At 41.5% G+C, this 13995-nt stretch overlaps 1 protein-coding gene across 6 annotated transcripts in view; it reads left to right on the forward strand.

Moving 5' to 3' along the window:
- The window catches only part of EVI5 (ecotropic viral integration site 5), a 74047-nt gene extending 65904 nt beyond the window's left edge, over window positions 1-8143 (forward strand). For all 6 annotated transcript variants that reach the window (XM_066192456.1, XM_066192458.1, XM_066192459.1 and 3 more), the window contains one exon: window positions 6887-8143. In XM_066192456.1, the coding sequence (XP_066048553.1) occupies window positions 6887-7177 (291 nt within the window). In that variant the 3' untranslated portion in view covers window positions 7178-8143. The remainder of the gene's footprint in view (window positions 1-6886) is intronic.
- The last annotated feature ends 5852 nt before the right edge of the window (window positions 8144-13995 follow it).

Below are 13995 nucleotides of genomic sequence, written 5' to 3' on the forward strand. Positions count from 1 at the left end.
AACAGGTGGACAACTGGAGATGAGCTTTTTTTTAATGCATTAAAATTGTTCAGTGGATTTTATTTAAGCTTCCTGACAGCTATAAGGATTTTGTAACGCATTTTGTATTACTCCTAGACTGCACAGGACTTACAGAAGCTGGCATTTAAAACAGAGGCCAAATATTTAAATGCTGTTAAAAAACCCCCAAAGCCTGAAATTACTCAGTCTTGGAAATTCTCTGCTGCTCTTTTGCTTTTCACTTACAACACACTGGAGGGGTTTTATCTCTTTTTAGTGGTATGGTCAGCAAAGTTCATTTGAGATAAATATTTCAGGTTGTACAGCACTATGTTGGTCATCCTTTTAGAAGTAAATGTTTTAAAAACAAAGGTAATAGTTTCCTTAAACAGGAGACTTTTAGTAATTAATTGCATACATAATCTTGGTTTCCAAAGAGTTCATGCTGCGTGGGGCAGATTCAATTAATGTTGTAGTACCTCATGACTTGCTTTTAAGCCTACTATAGATGGGGAAAAAAAAAAAGTCAGTCCAGAGACTGGGTTTTTTAAGAATAGCAGCCATACTGGCACAGCCAGAAAAAGGAGCCTAGGTCTGTTCAGGTATTTAATATTGTCAGTCACCACTGTTCTGGCTTAGGCCCACAGCAGGATTATCCAGCCTGGAGTTTACTGCTTCCTCTGACTTCTGATTAGCTACTGTTGCCAGTTTCAAGGGGGTTTTGCTGCAATTGATACTGCAGCTATGTTAGATTGAATCCATTTATAAACTCAAAAAATCACAGAATTAACTAGGTTGAAAAAGACCTTTGAGATCACTGAGTCCAACCTATGACCTAACACCACCTTATCAACTAGACCATGGTACTAAGTGCCACATGCAGTCTTAAACATCTCCACGGACAGTGTCTCTATCATCTCCCTGGGCAGACCATTCCAATGTCCACTCTTTCTGTGAAGAATTTTTCCCTAATGTCCAGCCTAAACTTCTCCTGGCACAGCTTAAGATTTTGTCCTCTCTTCCTGTTGCTGGTTGCCTGGGAGAAGACCCCCTATCTTGCTATAACCTCCTTTCAGGGAGTTGTAGAGAGTGATAAGGTCTCCCCCGAGCCTCCTCCTGCCCAGGCTTAACAACCCTAGTGCCCACGGCTGTTCCTCGTAGGGCCTGTGCTCCAGACCTTTCACCAGCCTCGCTGCCCTTCTCTGGACGTGTTCAAGCATCTCAACATCCCTCCTAAGCTGAGGGGCCCAGGTCTGAAAACAGCACTTGAAATGCAGCCTAGCTGGTACTGAGTACAGCAGAAGAATGGCTTCTGCATTGCAATACCTGCTGGATGTAATATTTGTCTGAACTGATATTTGTGTCCTTAATTGCAACATATTTCCCAGTAATTATGTTGGGAGATGCTCCAATTACTTGATTTGCTGTGATAAGCATTTTCCCAAAATAAGTTAGTGGAAGTGTTTTTAAAGAAGTGATAGTGCACTACTGTATGCCTTAAACTGGAGTCATCTTGTTACAATGGGAGAGTCATCACTAAGTAGCTGTTAAGTATGAAAAGGGATCCCATTAGATGCTGTGGACAGTCTCAGGAATTTTAAAGAACTCCAAATAATTTGCTTTTATTCATGTTAAATGTGATTATAATTTAATAGATCATAACTGATTTTTTTATTGGCTTGTAATTTTCTGAATCTCTGTTTTCATGGTGCCAAGTTGACAATGTTTTTCTGAATTACAGGAAAGGTATTTGAAAATCCTTATGACTTGTTTCTTCAGCTAAATGTGGTTAGATCATATTTTCAGCAACATCCTAGTTTTCCTTTGAATTATGTTTGGGTTTTAAGTGGGAAATCTTATGAAGAGTTTCAGCTGTTACTAAGGTTGGAACAAATAAAGAGTGAACTCTGATTTTTAGATTCCTCTTCTTATGAGCAAAAGCACTGAGAATCAGGATCTTTATTCTTTAAAGAAACATTTAAATTGACATACTGCGTTCTGACAAAACCAATTTTTATTCACTCAAGGCAGTGGTCATATTTTGATCTCACTTGTGTATTTCTTGGTTATCTTACTGTGACTAGATTTAATATTTATTGGCAAGTTTTGTTAAAACCTGTCTTTACTACTTAGGAATTGAGTTAATTTCAAGAATTAGTTACTGAAGCCTTTTAAAGGGCGCAGACAGTAGCATTTTAATTTGACTTTTCACCACTGAACTCCTAGCTTAAACACAGGCTACAACATAAAAACTCTTCCACAAAGTCCCACTTGAAAGTTTAACCTATGTTCCCTACTCAAAAAAACCAAAGGGACTTAGAAATATAACTTGCTTGCAACTGGCTGTCACCCTTCAAATTTGATTCTATGATTTAATATAGAACACCTTTTGAATTGTTTAAAACTTCTAAACTTCTCTTTACTGTTTCTCCTTCATGCCTGGCTTGATGAGGCAGTCAGCATCAGGTAAGAAAGTTTATTCTAAGGTTCAAGGACCTGATTGGTAGCCTTTTTTCAGCTCTTCCGTATTTGTGGAAGTACACTGTTACCTGTTAAGAGTATGCACAGTTATGTATTTTCATATGTTGACCAGTAGACATACAGTTTGTCTTTAAAATGCTGAATTCTTTAGACACAAGAAGGTATAAAAATGCACACATTATTAAGATTTTGTTCTTGATTCATGTGGGATAATGACATATATTTTGATCACATAATGTTACTAACCCTTTGAAATGTCCTAAAGACCATGTGAATGTGCTGTAATGCAAACTGGGTTGAAGCTGCAGTCATCTAGACAATATGACCTGGATTTGAGAATTAAAAGCAAAGCACAAGGGGTTTACCAGACCTGTTTTTCTATTGGTTGCATTTTTTTTTTTAGCAGATGCAATCAGATTTGAGATTCTTACAAGACTGAAGCAATAAGAAGCAGGTTCCTTTAAATGTTACTTGTTGGAGTGACCGATCTAGTTCCCTTCACATGAAGGAAGGCCAGACCCAAAACTGAAAGCCTTTAACCAATATCGACTGTACAAAAGAGAACAGAAATGAAAAGACGCTGAGGTGCAAGTCCATACTTGGGTCAAAATGGCTGTAGTTCCTTCAGGGACACGTTCAGAGCAGATCTAGGGTATGGGGGGAGTGTCTGGGTTGGGTCCAGACATCCTGCATTACACGCCCTTAGCTGGATTTCCTATTGTCTCGATATGCTTGGCAAGATGAATGGAAAGATCTTGGCCTAATGTTTTAGTTCCTACCTTAAGCTCTTTTTCCAGGTTCAAATGCATGACAGCAAGAATCTCAAATCTGTCTTAAAAAGCAGACAAATTAATTTCATTGTGAATAAGGTGATTATTCATCTATTGCAAAATCTAAGCCATACCTACACAATGGCAAACACAGAATTGGTAGTTACAAATCAGGAAAGGTGTTTTCACTTGGTATTGAGTCCTCTGACACTGGCTTAGCGTGCAGCACCAGCCAAATCAGACAAGGCAACATTGGGCCTTAATAGGAAGTATATTAAAAACCAAATGAAGGGAGCTGTATTGCCATTTGGTATCTAGATGGAGGTAGAGAGTTTAAAGAAGGTCTGTAGGGAAGTTAAAGGGAACTGAATGTTGGTTGTCTTGATTACTGCCTGTCATGGGAGGCTAAAATGGATTGGAACTCATCTGCTCTAGAGAGAAGGCTGAAGAAGGTACTTTGATTCAAGTTTCAGAATAAAGACCATGGAACTGCTTTCACCACTTGCTCCTGCATTATTAGCCTTTGGGGGCTGTTACTAAAACAAGTAGATTAGTTTAAAACAAATAAAGGAATTTCTGGAATTTACTGCCGCAGGAAGATAGGGAGGTAGACAGAAAATTATATAATCAGTTATGAACGGCTGGTCTATAACTGTATGCCAAAGCAGCTAGAAAAAGATTTCACTCATATTTCCTACAACAACTTCGGGACAAGTGAATGGAGGCTTGGTGATATGAACGTCCTGTTGTCACTGTTGGAGGCACCACGTTAGGCTGATGGACCATTGTCCTGAGCCAACAGGACAGTCATGTTCCTCCCCTGAAAAAAGATACTGTGTTTTCTTTTAGAAGTGTAGAGCCTCACTTGCTAGACTGTAAAGTTATGTGAGAGTGCAAAACTTCATTTTAAGAAATCTCCATTTTAGAGCTTTATGCTGGCATTGGCCACTGGTATTTAACTGCAGTGGAGTGCAGGCTCTCTGCAAGTTGTTTCAAGTGCTTTGAGAAGCCATACAATGCCTTCCTATTGCAATAAAAATTCCAAATAATCAAGCTTCTTCAGAAATGCTCCTGAACAATTATTAGGTTGAAGGGCCCCTGAATAATCTTCAACTACGAAAGTACACTTGCCCTTGTCAATGCAGCCAAGTATGCTGTTAGCCTTCAGCACTGCCCAGGGACACTGTGGATTCGAGTTCAGCCTCCCATGTGTCAGGACCCCACTGTCCTCCTCAGCAGTGCTGCTCTCCAGCCTGTTGATCCCCATGATACAAACAAGGTCTATGCCCCAGTGCTCTGGCTGAGGTGGCCCTTTCTCAAGCAGTCAGAAGTTCTGGAGTTCTATGACCACTGACAGACATGTAGTGAGTGAGTGTTCTCTGCAGTATGTTCATGTTTCTTCACAGCAGTCTGTTTCCCCTTGCACATGAGGAATGCTTAAGAAAAAAAGGCAGGCAAGTGTAAAGCTGCAGATCAAAAGTGTTTCTGGAAAGTCAGAGATTTGTTATTCTAATGAAAGGATGCACAAAGATAACACAGTTTTCTGAGAATCCCTTTAGGAACTGGCAAAGACTGTATCTATTTATGATTGTTTTCACCAACAGCATTTTCCACAGACTCCCATTTGGAAAGGTTGCTGCCTAAAACTGTGAAACCATGATTTTGTCATGTTACCTAAATAACTTCATCTAAAGGTATCACGTTTAAGTCTTCAGGAAAACATTTGAGGTCATTGGCTTGGCTTTCTGAGTGTTCAAAACAACTAACATTGAGTATCAGCTTTATAATTTCAGGTGAACCAATGGCTTAACTGTACAGACCTAAAAGCATATAATTTCTTACTCTAATATGAAGTTTGTAGTCACTTGTACAGCAGGTCTTTTTTTTTTTTTTTTTTTTTCCTGTGGTGAGGGTGGAGAGAAATTGTTGGGTTTCTGTGTTTTATTTTCTTAGTGACTAAAATTGATAGCTGTTTTGGAAAATTCATGTGGTAGCTAATCTGATCATATTGCAGGATATTTTCAGGAAAAAAATATTTCTAAATAACACAAGAATGTCTGTACCAGGCTTTCTGCATCTAGGTATATAAGCTAGTAAAAATTATCTATTCCACCTATATTTATATTTGGTATACGCTGATTTTGCTTGCATCATGAGTTATGCTGTACAAGTGTGGAGCTATGTTTTGCTTGTCTTTGTATAAAGTCTTCTTGAAATAACAGCAGCCTTTGGGTATGTGAAGAAAATGCAGAAAACTAATGTTAGTATGCACAGTAACAACAGAGGTTTAGATCTACATCATGTACCCATATTCCTAACAGGGATTTTTTTTGTTATAACATTAAAAGCTGGAGTTTTTACATGCCAACATACAATTTAATGGCTTCTAGCATGATTATGACTCTTGTAATCTTTTTTCAACTCCTTTTTTATTCTCATCTTCTGCATAAGCCCATGGTAAGTACAGAGATTCCTTCTTCCCCAAATGGACGTATTGCTGTCAATACCAAGGACATACAAGCACTTCTTATTTATCAAAGTGAATATTGCTTCAGCTTTCTGAAACACCAAACAGATTTTGGGAAAGAAACTCTTCAACATTTTATTTCTTCTGTTCTCCAGGTCTCTTACTGTAAAAAGTCACTTCCAAAGTAGTACTTGGTGCATCTTCCTTTTCAAGCTTTTAGAGTGACATTAGGAAGCTTCTATAATCCATTTTTAATGTTTATCTGCATGCTCAAGGTTTTTTATCTTAATACTCTTAGACTGTCAAACTGACCCTGAAATATTTGCTACTAAAAGCTAACAAAAATGAAATTCTAGTTCAAACAAACCAAAACACCACAAAAACACCAGCCTCCAGAATGTCTTCCATGAGCTGCAGTTATTTTTCATTAAATTAACAGGTGACTTGCCGGACTTTAGTGCTTTGCATTTTAGTTTTGAATAGGTTGAATGCATGGTTGAAATTGTGAATCACTCTGCAGCACACTGAATTAAAATGTTATCTGTCCCTGGTCAGACAACAATTTATCTTGTTTAATGGTCTCTTAAAATTGCAACTGTAATCTCTTTATACTGTACAGAGATGTTTCCCCCATACTACTTGATCTGAAACCTCATTGGATCTGAATTAGATAATTAAGACACTTAATGTTACAATGTAGACTGAACTAAACATTCTCAGGATTTTTTTTTCTGTGACTGTGAGAAGCTGGCAATATTCACTTGGGACCCGGTTTTTTGAAGTGGGGACTTTCTCAAGTAAGAAATCAGGCAATACGAGAAAGAATGGAGCTGTAAAAGTAAAATGTTAAGTCCAAAAGTGCTGTCATAACAAATAGACCACACACAAACAAATCCCCACATCCTTGTGGGGATATTAAAGATGCAGTAAAAGAGGAATCTCACATGACTGATTCTAAGTACCTTGATTATTAAGCCTTAAAACTGTAATACTCAAAGCGACCATCAAATGTGCTGCTTTCAGATCTTTCATTTTAGCCATTAATAGTTCAATGAGGCATTTCTTGAAAATGCACCTTTTTTGGGGGGGTTGGTTTTTGTTGTTTGGGGTTTTTTACTGCTGGACTCTTGAGCTCGAATTAACTGTCAACTTCCACTTTTTCTAACAGATCAAATGTCTAAAAGGCCAGAGAAACTTCTCAGACCAACCCACTTTTGATGGGATTCACATTGTCAACCATTTCACAGGAGATGATGAATCATTTCATTCTTCTGATGAAGATTTTATAACTAACTCCATGCAGGAGAGTGGGGTGAACTTTCATCTTCCCAGGAGGACTGGTCAGATGTCTTTGGATCACACACTTGTAGACAGCAGTGACAGTGATACAGAGGAAAGTGCCCTTCAGACTGGGAATTCAAAGCAGAGAAGAATGGAATCTTACTCTACTACTGTGTGATTATCACTGTGACTAGCACTGAGGACTCCCATGTTTCTTTAAGACTGAAATTGTGAGGGAACTGAAACCATCCAGCAGTTGGTTTAGGTAACTATTGGATTTGGTCTGGCCTGTGATAAATATATACATGTACTGTTTATCTGCCTTCTCTCTTTGCCAAATCTTGCTAATGACATACCATTGCCATAAAATAGGCTGGGAAGAAGTTGATGGATGACAGTTGTGACAGTATTACTGAATGTTCTTTGGTTTAGAAACTGCAAATATAATATTTCTTTAATGTGTAAGAAGCATTTTTGCTGTTCACAAACACAGGAATTATTTTCCTCAAAAGAAATTGCTTTTGTGCAATATTTTATGCTCTGAACAAATGTGTATGTTTTACATTGTTATCCTTTTGTGATCAGGATGGACCCTAGTAAACCATCTGATCATGACACGTATATATATAATTATCTTATGCTTCTCAATTAGTTTTGGTTTTTTACTAAAGTTATTGGATGCCCACAGAAGGCTTGAAAGACAAGCCTTTATCTATACTACTTCCTATATGCAAATAATGGTCACTAATGTCATAAAGGTGTTTTTCACCATTTTCACTTAAATCTATGTGCATCTGCTTTTGATGTTGCTAAATAATAACTGGTCTGAATATGTTAATTACAATAATGTTTATTTTGTACATATTTATGTATCTACACCAAGCTGAAAATGTACATTACTCCATTTTATATGAGGAATGTAAATGTTGCGATATTACTGTCTCTGGTATTCTAACAGGAAAATGAATTCTGTATATACACACTAAAAGTGAATTACTAAATAAAGGCAAAACACTAACTTTGCATTAAGTTTCAGCCTAGCTACACTAACAGGCTCATGTCAGAAATGCTTGTTCAAAACACTATTGACTGAAATCTTTTACCTTCATGTATATGTAATGAAAATAAATTTTTCATGATTTAACACGGTTGCAGCATTTACTGTTTAGCCCCTTCCAAGCTTATAGTCCTTGGTTACCACACAGTTACTTGCAGGCTCTAGCTAGGTTCAAATAAGGTGAAGAATTATTCATGTCTTAGTTTCAACGAATACATGGTTAGTGCAGTGGAAATACATACGTCCAGTCCCCTTACAGCTGATATTACAGAGCTATCTAGGAAATAACTACTGCTGCCATCACCAAACAGCTGTGATTGAGCAGAGCAGTAAGAGCTGAGCTGAGCATTCTGCTTCCAGTCTCCTGAAAACTGAGGTCCAGTCCAACAGCCTTAGCTTCTTCAACAGAGCAAGATATTCTACTGTTGTCATGTGAACATTTACGTGCACTTGCAGACACATTCTAGTCAAGAATATTCTGTTATTGCCATCTTATGTAATTAAGCAATCCTTAAGACTTCTTTTAGCAATTTTTGCAACTGTTCTGTTAAGTAAAAAGTAGCACTGCAGAAGTTTGGTACTGATAAGGCAGTGTGTATGTTAACTGGTGTGTATGTTAACTGGTCTGCTACCCATGAGCAGCAGTGTAGTTGTTTAAAATTGCAGAAAGTGTGGAAGTGTTCTGCTGAATGCATCTCCTAATCCCATTAGGCATTTCCTTTCCCTTTATTTCAAATATGTTTTCAGAAAGAAACAGCACGACTAGGAGAGAACAAAGGCTCAAAGAATGATAGAGAAGACTGTATGGAAACAGCACATTATGAGCATCTCAACGATATCATCTGCCCCAGTGCAATCTAGTTTAAATCTTTAAGCATGTAGGTGACAAATTCCAAATTACTGATTTCTGCAGCTCCTAACTTGGTTCAGTATTTCTGCCAAATCTCCCCACATCCTACCAGTGAATATGTAGTTCCAAGTACAGCCTGTGGAAATTGCCACTTCTGAGTTGGATTAGCTGAGTGATTCTTACTCCTGTTGAAAATGTCATGTATGCAAAACCAAATCAGGAGCACTTTAGTTCACAAATGCCTAACAGTTGTCTTCTTCCCTTCCAATGAGCATCTGCTAACTTGTGTTTGCACCTGGATCATTGTTGCCCAAGAGGATAGGTGACAAATGTCTCGTTTGTCGTCAATACCAGCTGCAACCCTCTCTTAAAGGTAATGTTCTGTAATAAGTGGCAGGCATAAAATTCAGTTAGAGGGCCATAAAAACTCTGTCTGTTTGAATAGTGAAGTGTTATGATTTTGCAATAACTGCCTTACTGTTCAAGTGATAGCAAATGAGATTAGATGGCAAGGGTTATTTCCTGCACTTTTGTGGTTTTAAAGTATACAAAATAGAATAAATACTGATACTGAATAACAGCATAAATAAAAATATGCAGAAGTCCTTATCCAACTGACAATATCTCTTCTAACAGATAAAAAGTGAATCACTGAACATACTGCAGTTTCAGACATGGTTATACACAGACTATCCGAGAAAGACAGCCCAGGATAGGCTCTTCAGAATCATTCTGCTTTTTTTTCCAACTCTTCTGGCAAGTAAATGACACTAATCTCTTTGCCTATATCTATTATAATTTGAATATACATCAGAGTAATGACAAATCGTTAACACAACAGACAATATATGTGTCAATAAATAAAACATACTAATTACGCTACACACCATGACCTTTCTTTCATGACCTTCTAACAAACATTGCTATTTGCTTAGGTTTGCTCTTGCATCCAGAGAGCTCAATATGAATACTAAAAGCAAAAGGTAAAAAAGCACATAACCATGAAAATTCAGATTCCTGAATATGCAAGTGCTACAGCTGACAAAACAGGTGGAACAGAGAAGAGGAATGCCCTGCTATATGCGGAGTTTTTGTGCAAATTACATTTTATGTCTGGTAGTGAAAATGGTTCTGATTCCCCCAATCCGATAATCAAGTGTCTTTGCTAATCAGAGAATCCTCAACATTTACATATTCTTATTTCTCCACACTAGAGGAGTGAATATTTTAGGTACTAAAGGGATTTACCATTAGACCTCTTTGAAGTCATTTCATTCGTGTGTTAGGAGTTTGTAACATTTATGAAAAATTTGTCATGTGACTAGTTGGGGGAAAGTACATCTGTGGAGTAAAGAAATGTATTGCATCCACAGCTCAACAACTATTTGTTCACTTCAGTCAGGGTTTTTTTTTTGTTGTTGTTTTGTTTCTTAAAAAAAGCAGACATCATCTATATACACATCCACAAAGTACTGTCTCCCACTAAATACAATTTTCAACTATATGTGCAATTTCTATATTAACTAAAATACATTACTACAAAAAGGATTAAAAGCAGCATTCACATTGGAGTTTGCATAAATTTCTCAAAACCACTTTGTACATCCTGCTGTTGAACTTGATCAGTACTGAACCCTGGAATTGCATGTTTTTCTGGGGGTATTAATAAGATCACTGTTTGATTTCAGAGACAGTGTTAGTGAAACTTGATGCTTAAATGCTTAAGCTAGAATGACCTAAAGATTTGTTAACATAAAAATATTCACATTTTATATGTGATATGTTGCTAATTCCCCTCACAGTAGAGGCTCCAAATAATGTAATTCACCTGGGGGGAAGGTAGAGATAATGCAAATCCCCTAGGAAAGCCATTAAAATTTAAAAAATCAACTTATAAGATAGAAGTTAGTGCAATCTATATGGAAACTACAGTGTTACATTCAATCATGCACCAGCTACTAACTCTGTGTATTAAGAAGGAAGATGAAAGCTATGGGTAACTAATGGATTTCTAGATTCAATGAAGTACATTTTTGTTCTATAAAATACTCTTATCAGTACATATTCTCTGAGGGTTTTCCCTGCTGATGGAGTTTTTTCGTTGTTTTTTTGGGTGGGTGGGTTGGTTGGTTTTGGTTTGCGTTGTTGTTGTTGTTGTTGTTTTGGTTTGGGTTGTTTACAAACTAGTCCAAGACATAAGGAAAACAAATAAATGGCATTTACACAGTAGGCAACAGAACCAGAAATTCTGAACGATGGAAAGTACACAGTAAATTGACTTTCAATATAACCTAGATATAGCATGAAGTTTCAGCTTCAGAATAAACATGCTAATGTATGCACGCCTGCTCATGCCTGGGCACTAAGATACAACGGCTAGATCAAAGATAAAACAGCTTAATGCTCTCCTTTTCCAGGAACTAATACCTTATTTCTCAGTTATGAAAAACAAAAACAATGTGGCATACTCTTCGAATTGCATAGTATTGCACAAGTGACTGAAATTTCTAGTGCCTCACTATGAGAACTAGAATTCCTATGAGAACATTTTGCATCGTCTATGTTCTGTAACAATTGGTTCAGCTTTTTCCTGTTCTTAATGGAGGTACATTCTGAGTCCACTCCTTCCCAAAGCTGGAATCCTCCTTTTCATCCCAGTCCTCAACACCACAGCCTACTGTCACTTTCCCTCTCCATCACAGTGATAATTTTCTAATCTGATCCAGGAGCAGCAGAAGTTACTTTGGTTTCCCCAGCAATCAAAAAACTGCAATCAAAATCCCTGATTAATTTCTGACATATTTACAGCGTGCGTTCATACCACAAGGAGGACCATAGAGAAGGTAGCGACAAGATGCCGGGAGAAAAAAAATAAAGAATAAGCAGCTGTTAAAAGTAATTTTAAAGAAGTTCAAAAAAAAGTAAAGACACACTCCCCGACAGAGTGCACAGTTCTACAAGTTCCAGTAGCATTTCATAGTGGAACTGTTCTGCATAACTGTGATGCCAAGTTTTAGCACTTTAAAGTGGGTATAAATTCCCCACAGTATCACCCTTTCTCCGAATCCTGACTCCCCCCACAGGAAACTGCTCCTCCTCCCCTCGGTACGAAGTAGCTAACCTGTCAAATCCTGTTCTTCAAATCCTCCCCTCCTGTTGCAAAGTGTCTCATCACTTCTGAACACAGAGATCTCACCTCCAGCTTGTCACCTTTGGTGCCTTATCTGATGTTGTTTTAGCTCTAATGCTGACACCAGGCAGCTACTGTAAACCGTGCAGTGAATTACACGCAGTAGCACTTCAATCTTAAACACGACTGTAACACAACCCCACCCTACTTTAAACCCCTCCTTTTATTTCTTCCCCACTCGTCACTACGGTGTAACAATCATGTGCCATTGCATTAAACTACATCTTACCAAGTTTTTATGTTTAACTTTGAATATCACACTCCCTTTGAGAGAAGCATTTGAGTAACTTCGTTAAAACCCAGCCCTATATTTCCCATGAATTACCTCGCTGTGCCAGCTCTGGGCTTGACTTACGGCTTTTCCACGCTGGACGACAGAACACTTGGCACTGTCACACAGCTCGACACAGAACACGCGAGACCATCCCAGTGGTTACTGAGCTGCGGCACACAGGTCACACTGTAAACCAAAATAAAAGCTGGACCCCTTCACCTCTGTTCGGCGTGCTGATCCTGCGGACAGCAGCTCCTCTGGGGGTGTGAAGAGCCCGGGGACGATGGCCGGAGGCGGCTGCGCTGAGGGCGCCCCTCAGGGCCGAGCGCGCGGGGCGGCTTCTCGCCTCGCCGGCCTCGTGCCACCGCCCGCGGGCACGTGACGCAGCAGCCCGCGCGCGCGAGGCGGCCCCGCGCCCGGCCCCGCTAACGCCGGCCCCGCCGGGCAGGGCGGGCTGTGCCGGCCCTACGGCCCCGCTAACGCCGGCCCCGCCGGGCCGACCGGGCTGTGCCGGCCCTACGGCCCCGCTAACGCCGGCCCCGCCGGGCCGACCGGGCTGTGCCGGCCCTACGGCCCCGCTAACGCCGGCCCCGCCGGGCCGACCGGGCTGTGCCGGCCCTACGGCCCCGCTAACGCCGGCCCCGCCGGGCCGACCGGGCTGTGCCGGCCCTACGGCCCCGCTAACGCCGGCCCCGCCGGGCCGACCGGGCTGTGCCGGCCCTACGGCCCCGCTAACGCCGGCCCCGCCGGGCCGACCGGGCTGTGCCGGCCCTACGGCCCCGCTAACGCCGGCCCCGCCGGGCCGACCGGGCTGTGCCGGCCCTACGGCCCCGCTAACGCCGGCCCCGCCGGGCAGGGCGGGCTGTGCCGGCCCTACGGCCCCGCTAACGCCGGCCCCGCCGGGCCGACCGGGCTGTGCCGGCCCTACGGCCCCGCTAACGCCGGCCCCGCCGGGCCGACCGGGCTGTGCCGGCCCTACGGCCCCGCTAACGCCGGCCCCGCCGGGCCGACCGGGCTGTGCCGGCCCTACGGCCCCGCTAACGCCGGCCCGTGCCATTACACGCAGCCCGCCACGTCCCGGCCAAGGCTGGTGCCCGCGCACCTTCCGGTGACAGAGCTAAAGACAAGACTTCGCTCCCAGCCTCGGCACCCCTCGGTGGGCAGCGCCCGCGTCCCCCGTCCCCCGTCCTCACCGGCGGGGTGAAACAAATCGCCCGTCCAGCCGAGATCCGGGAAGGCAGAAGATGTACTTCAGGCACGAACTAGTTTTGCAAAACACGAAACATAGCCAGTTTCGTACCATTTCTCCTCTAATCGTTTGAGAAAGCCGACACCCCGAGGAGCCTGAGGTCCGTTCCCGGTGCCCGTGCAGCACCCACCCTCACACGAGGGATTACATGCTGGATTTAGCATTTGCTTTGTTCATTCGTTTGATTTATTTATTTCTGCTGAAGGGGTTTAACCTGATTAGGAAGCAGTAGGTGAGAAAGGGGCGTCCGCAGGTGGGCTGAGCACAGGGGGCTCAGCAGGGTACCTCCCGCAGCACAGCCCGAGCCGAGCCACTCGGCGCCCGGCAGCCCATCCCGCTTCCCGAAAGCCTGCAACGCGACCTCCGAACGGACATC

This window comes from Chamaea fasciata, unplaced genomic scaffold (genome assembly GCF_029207755.1).
Source record: "Chamaea fasciata isolate MVZ Bird 193981 ecotype frontalis unplaced genomic scaffold, bChaFas1.0.hap1 SCAF_10, whole genome shotgun sequence".
Classification (NCBI taxonomy): domain Eukaryota; kingdom Metazoa; phylum Chordata; class Aves; order Passeriformes; family Sylviidae; genus Chamaea; species Chamaea fasciata.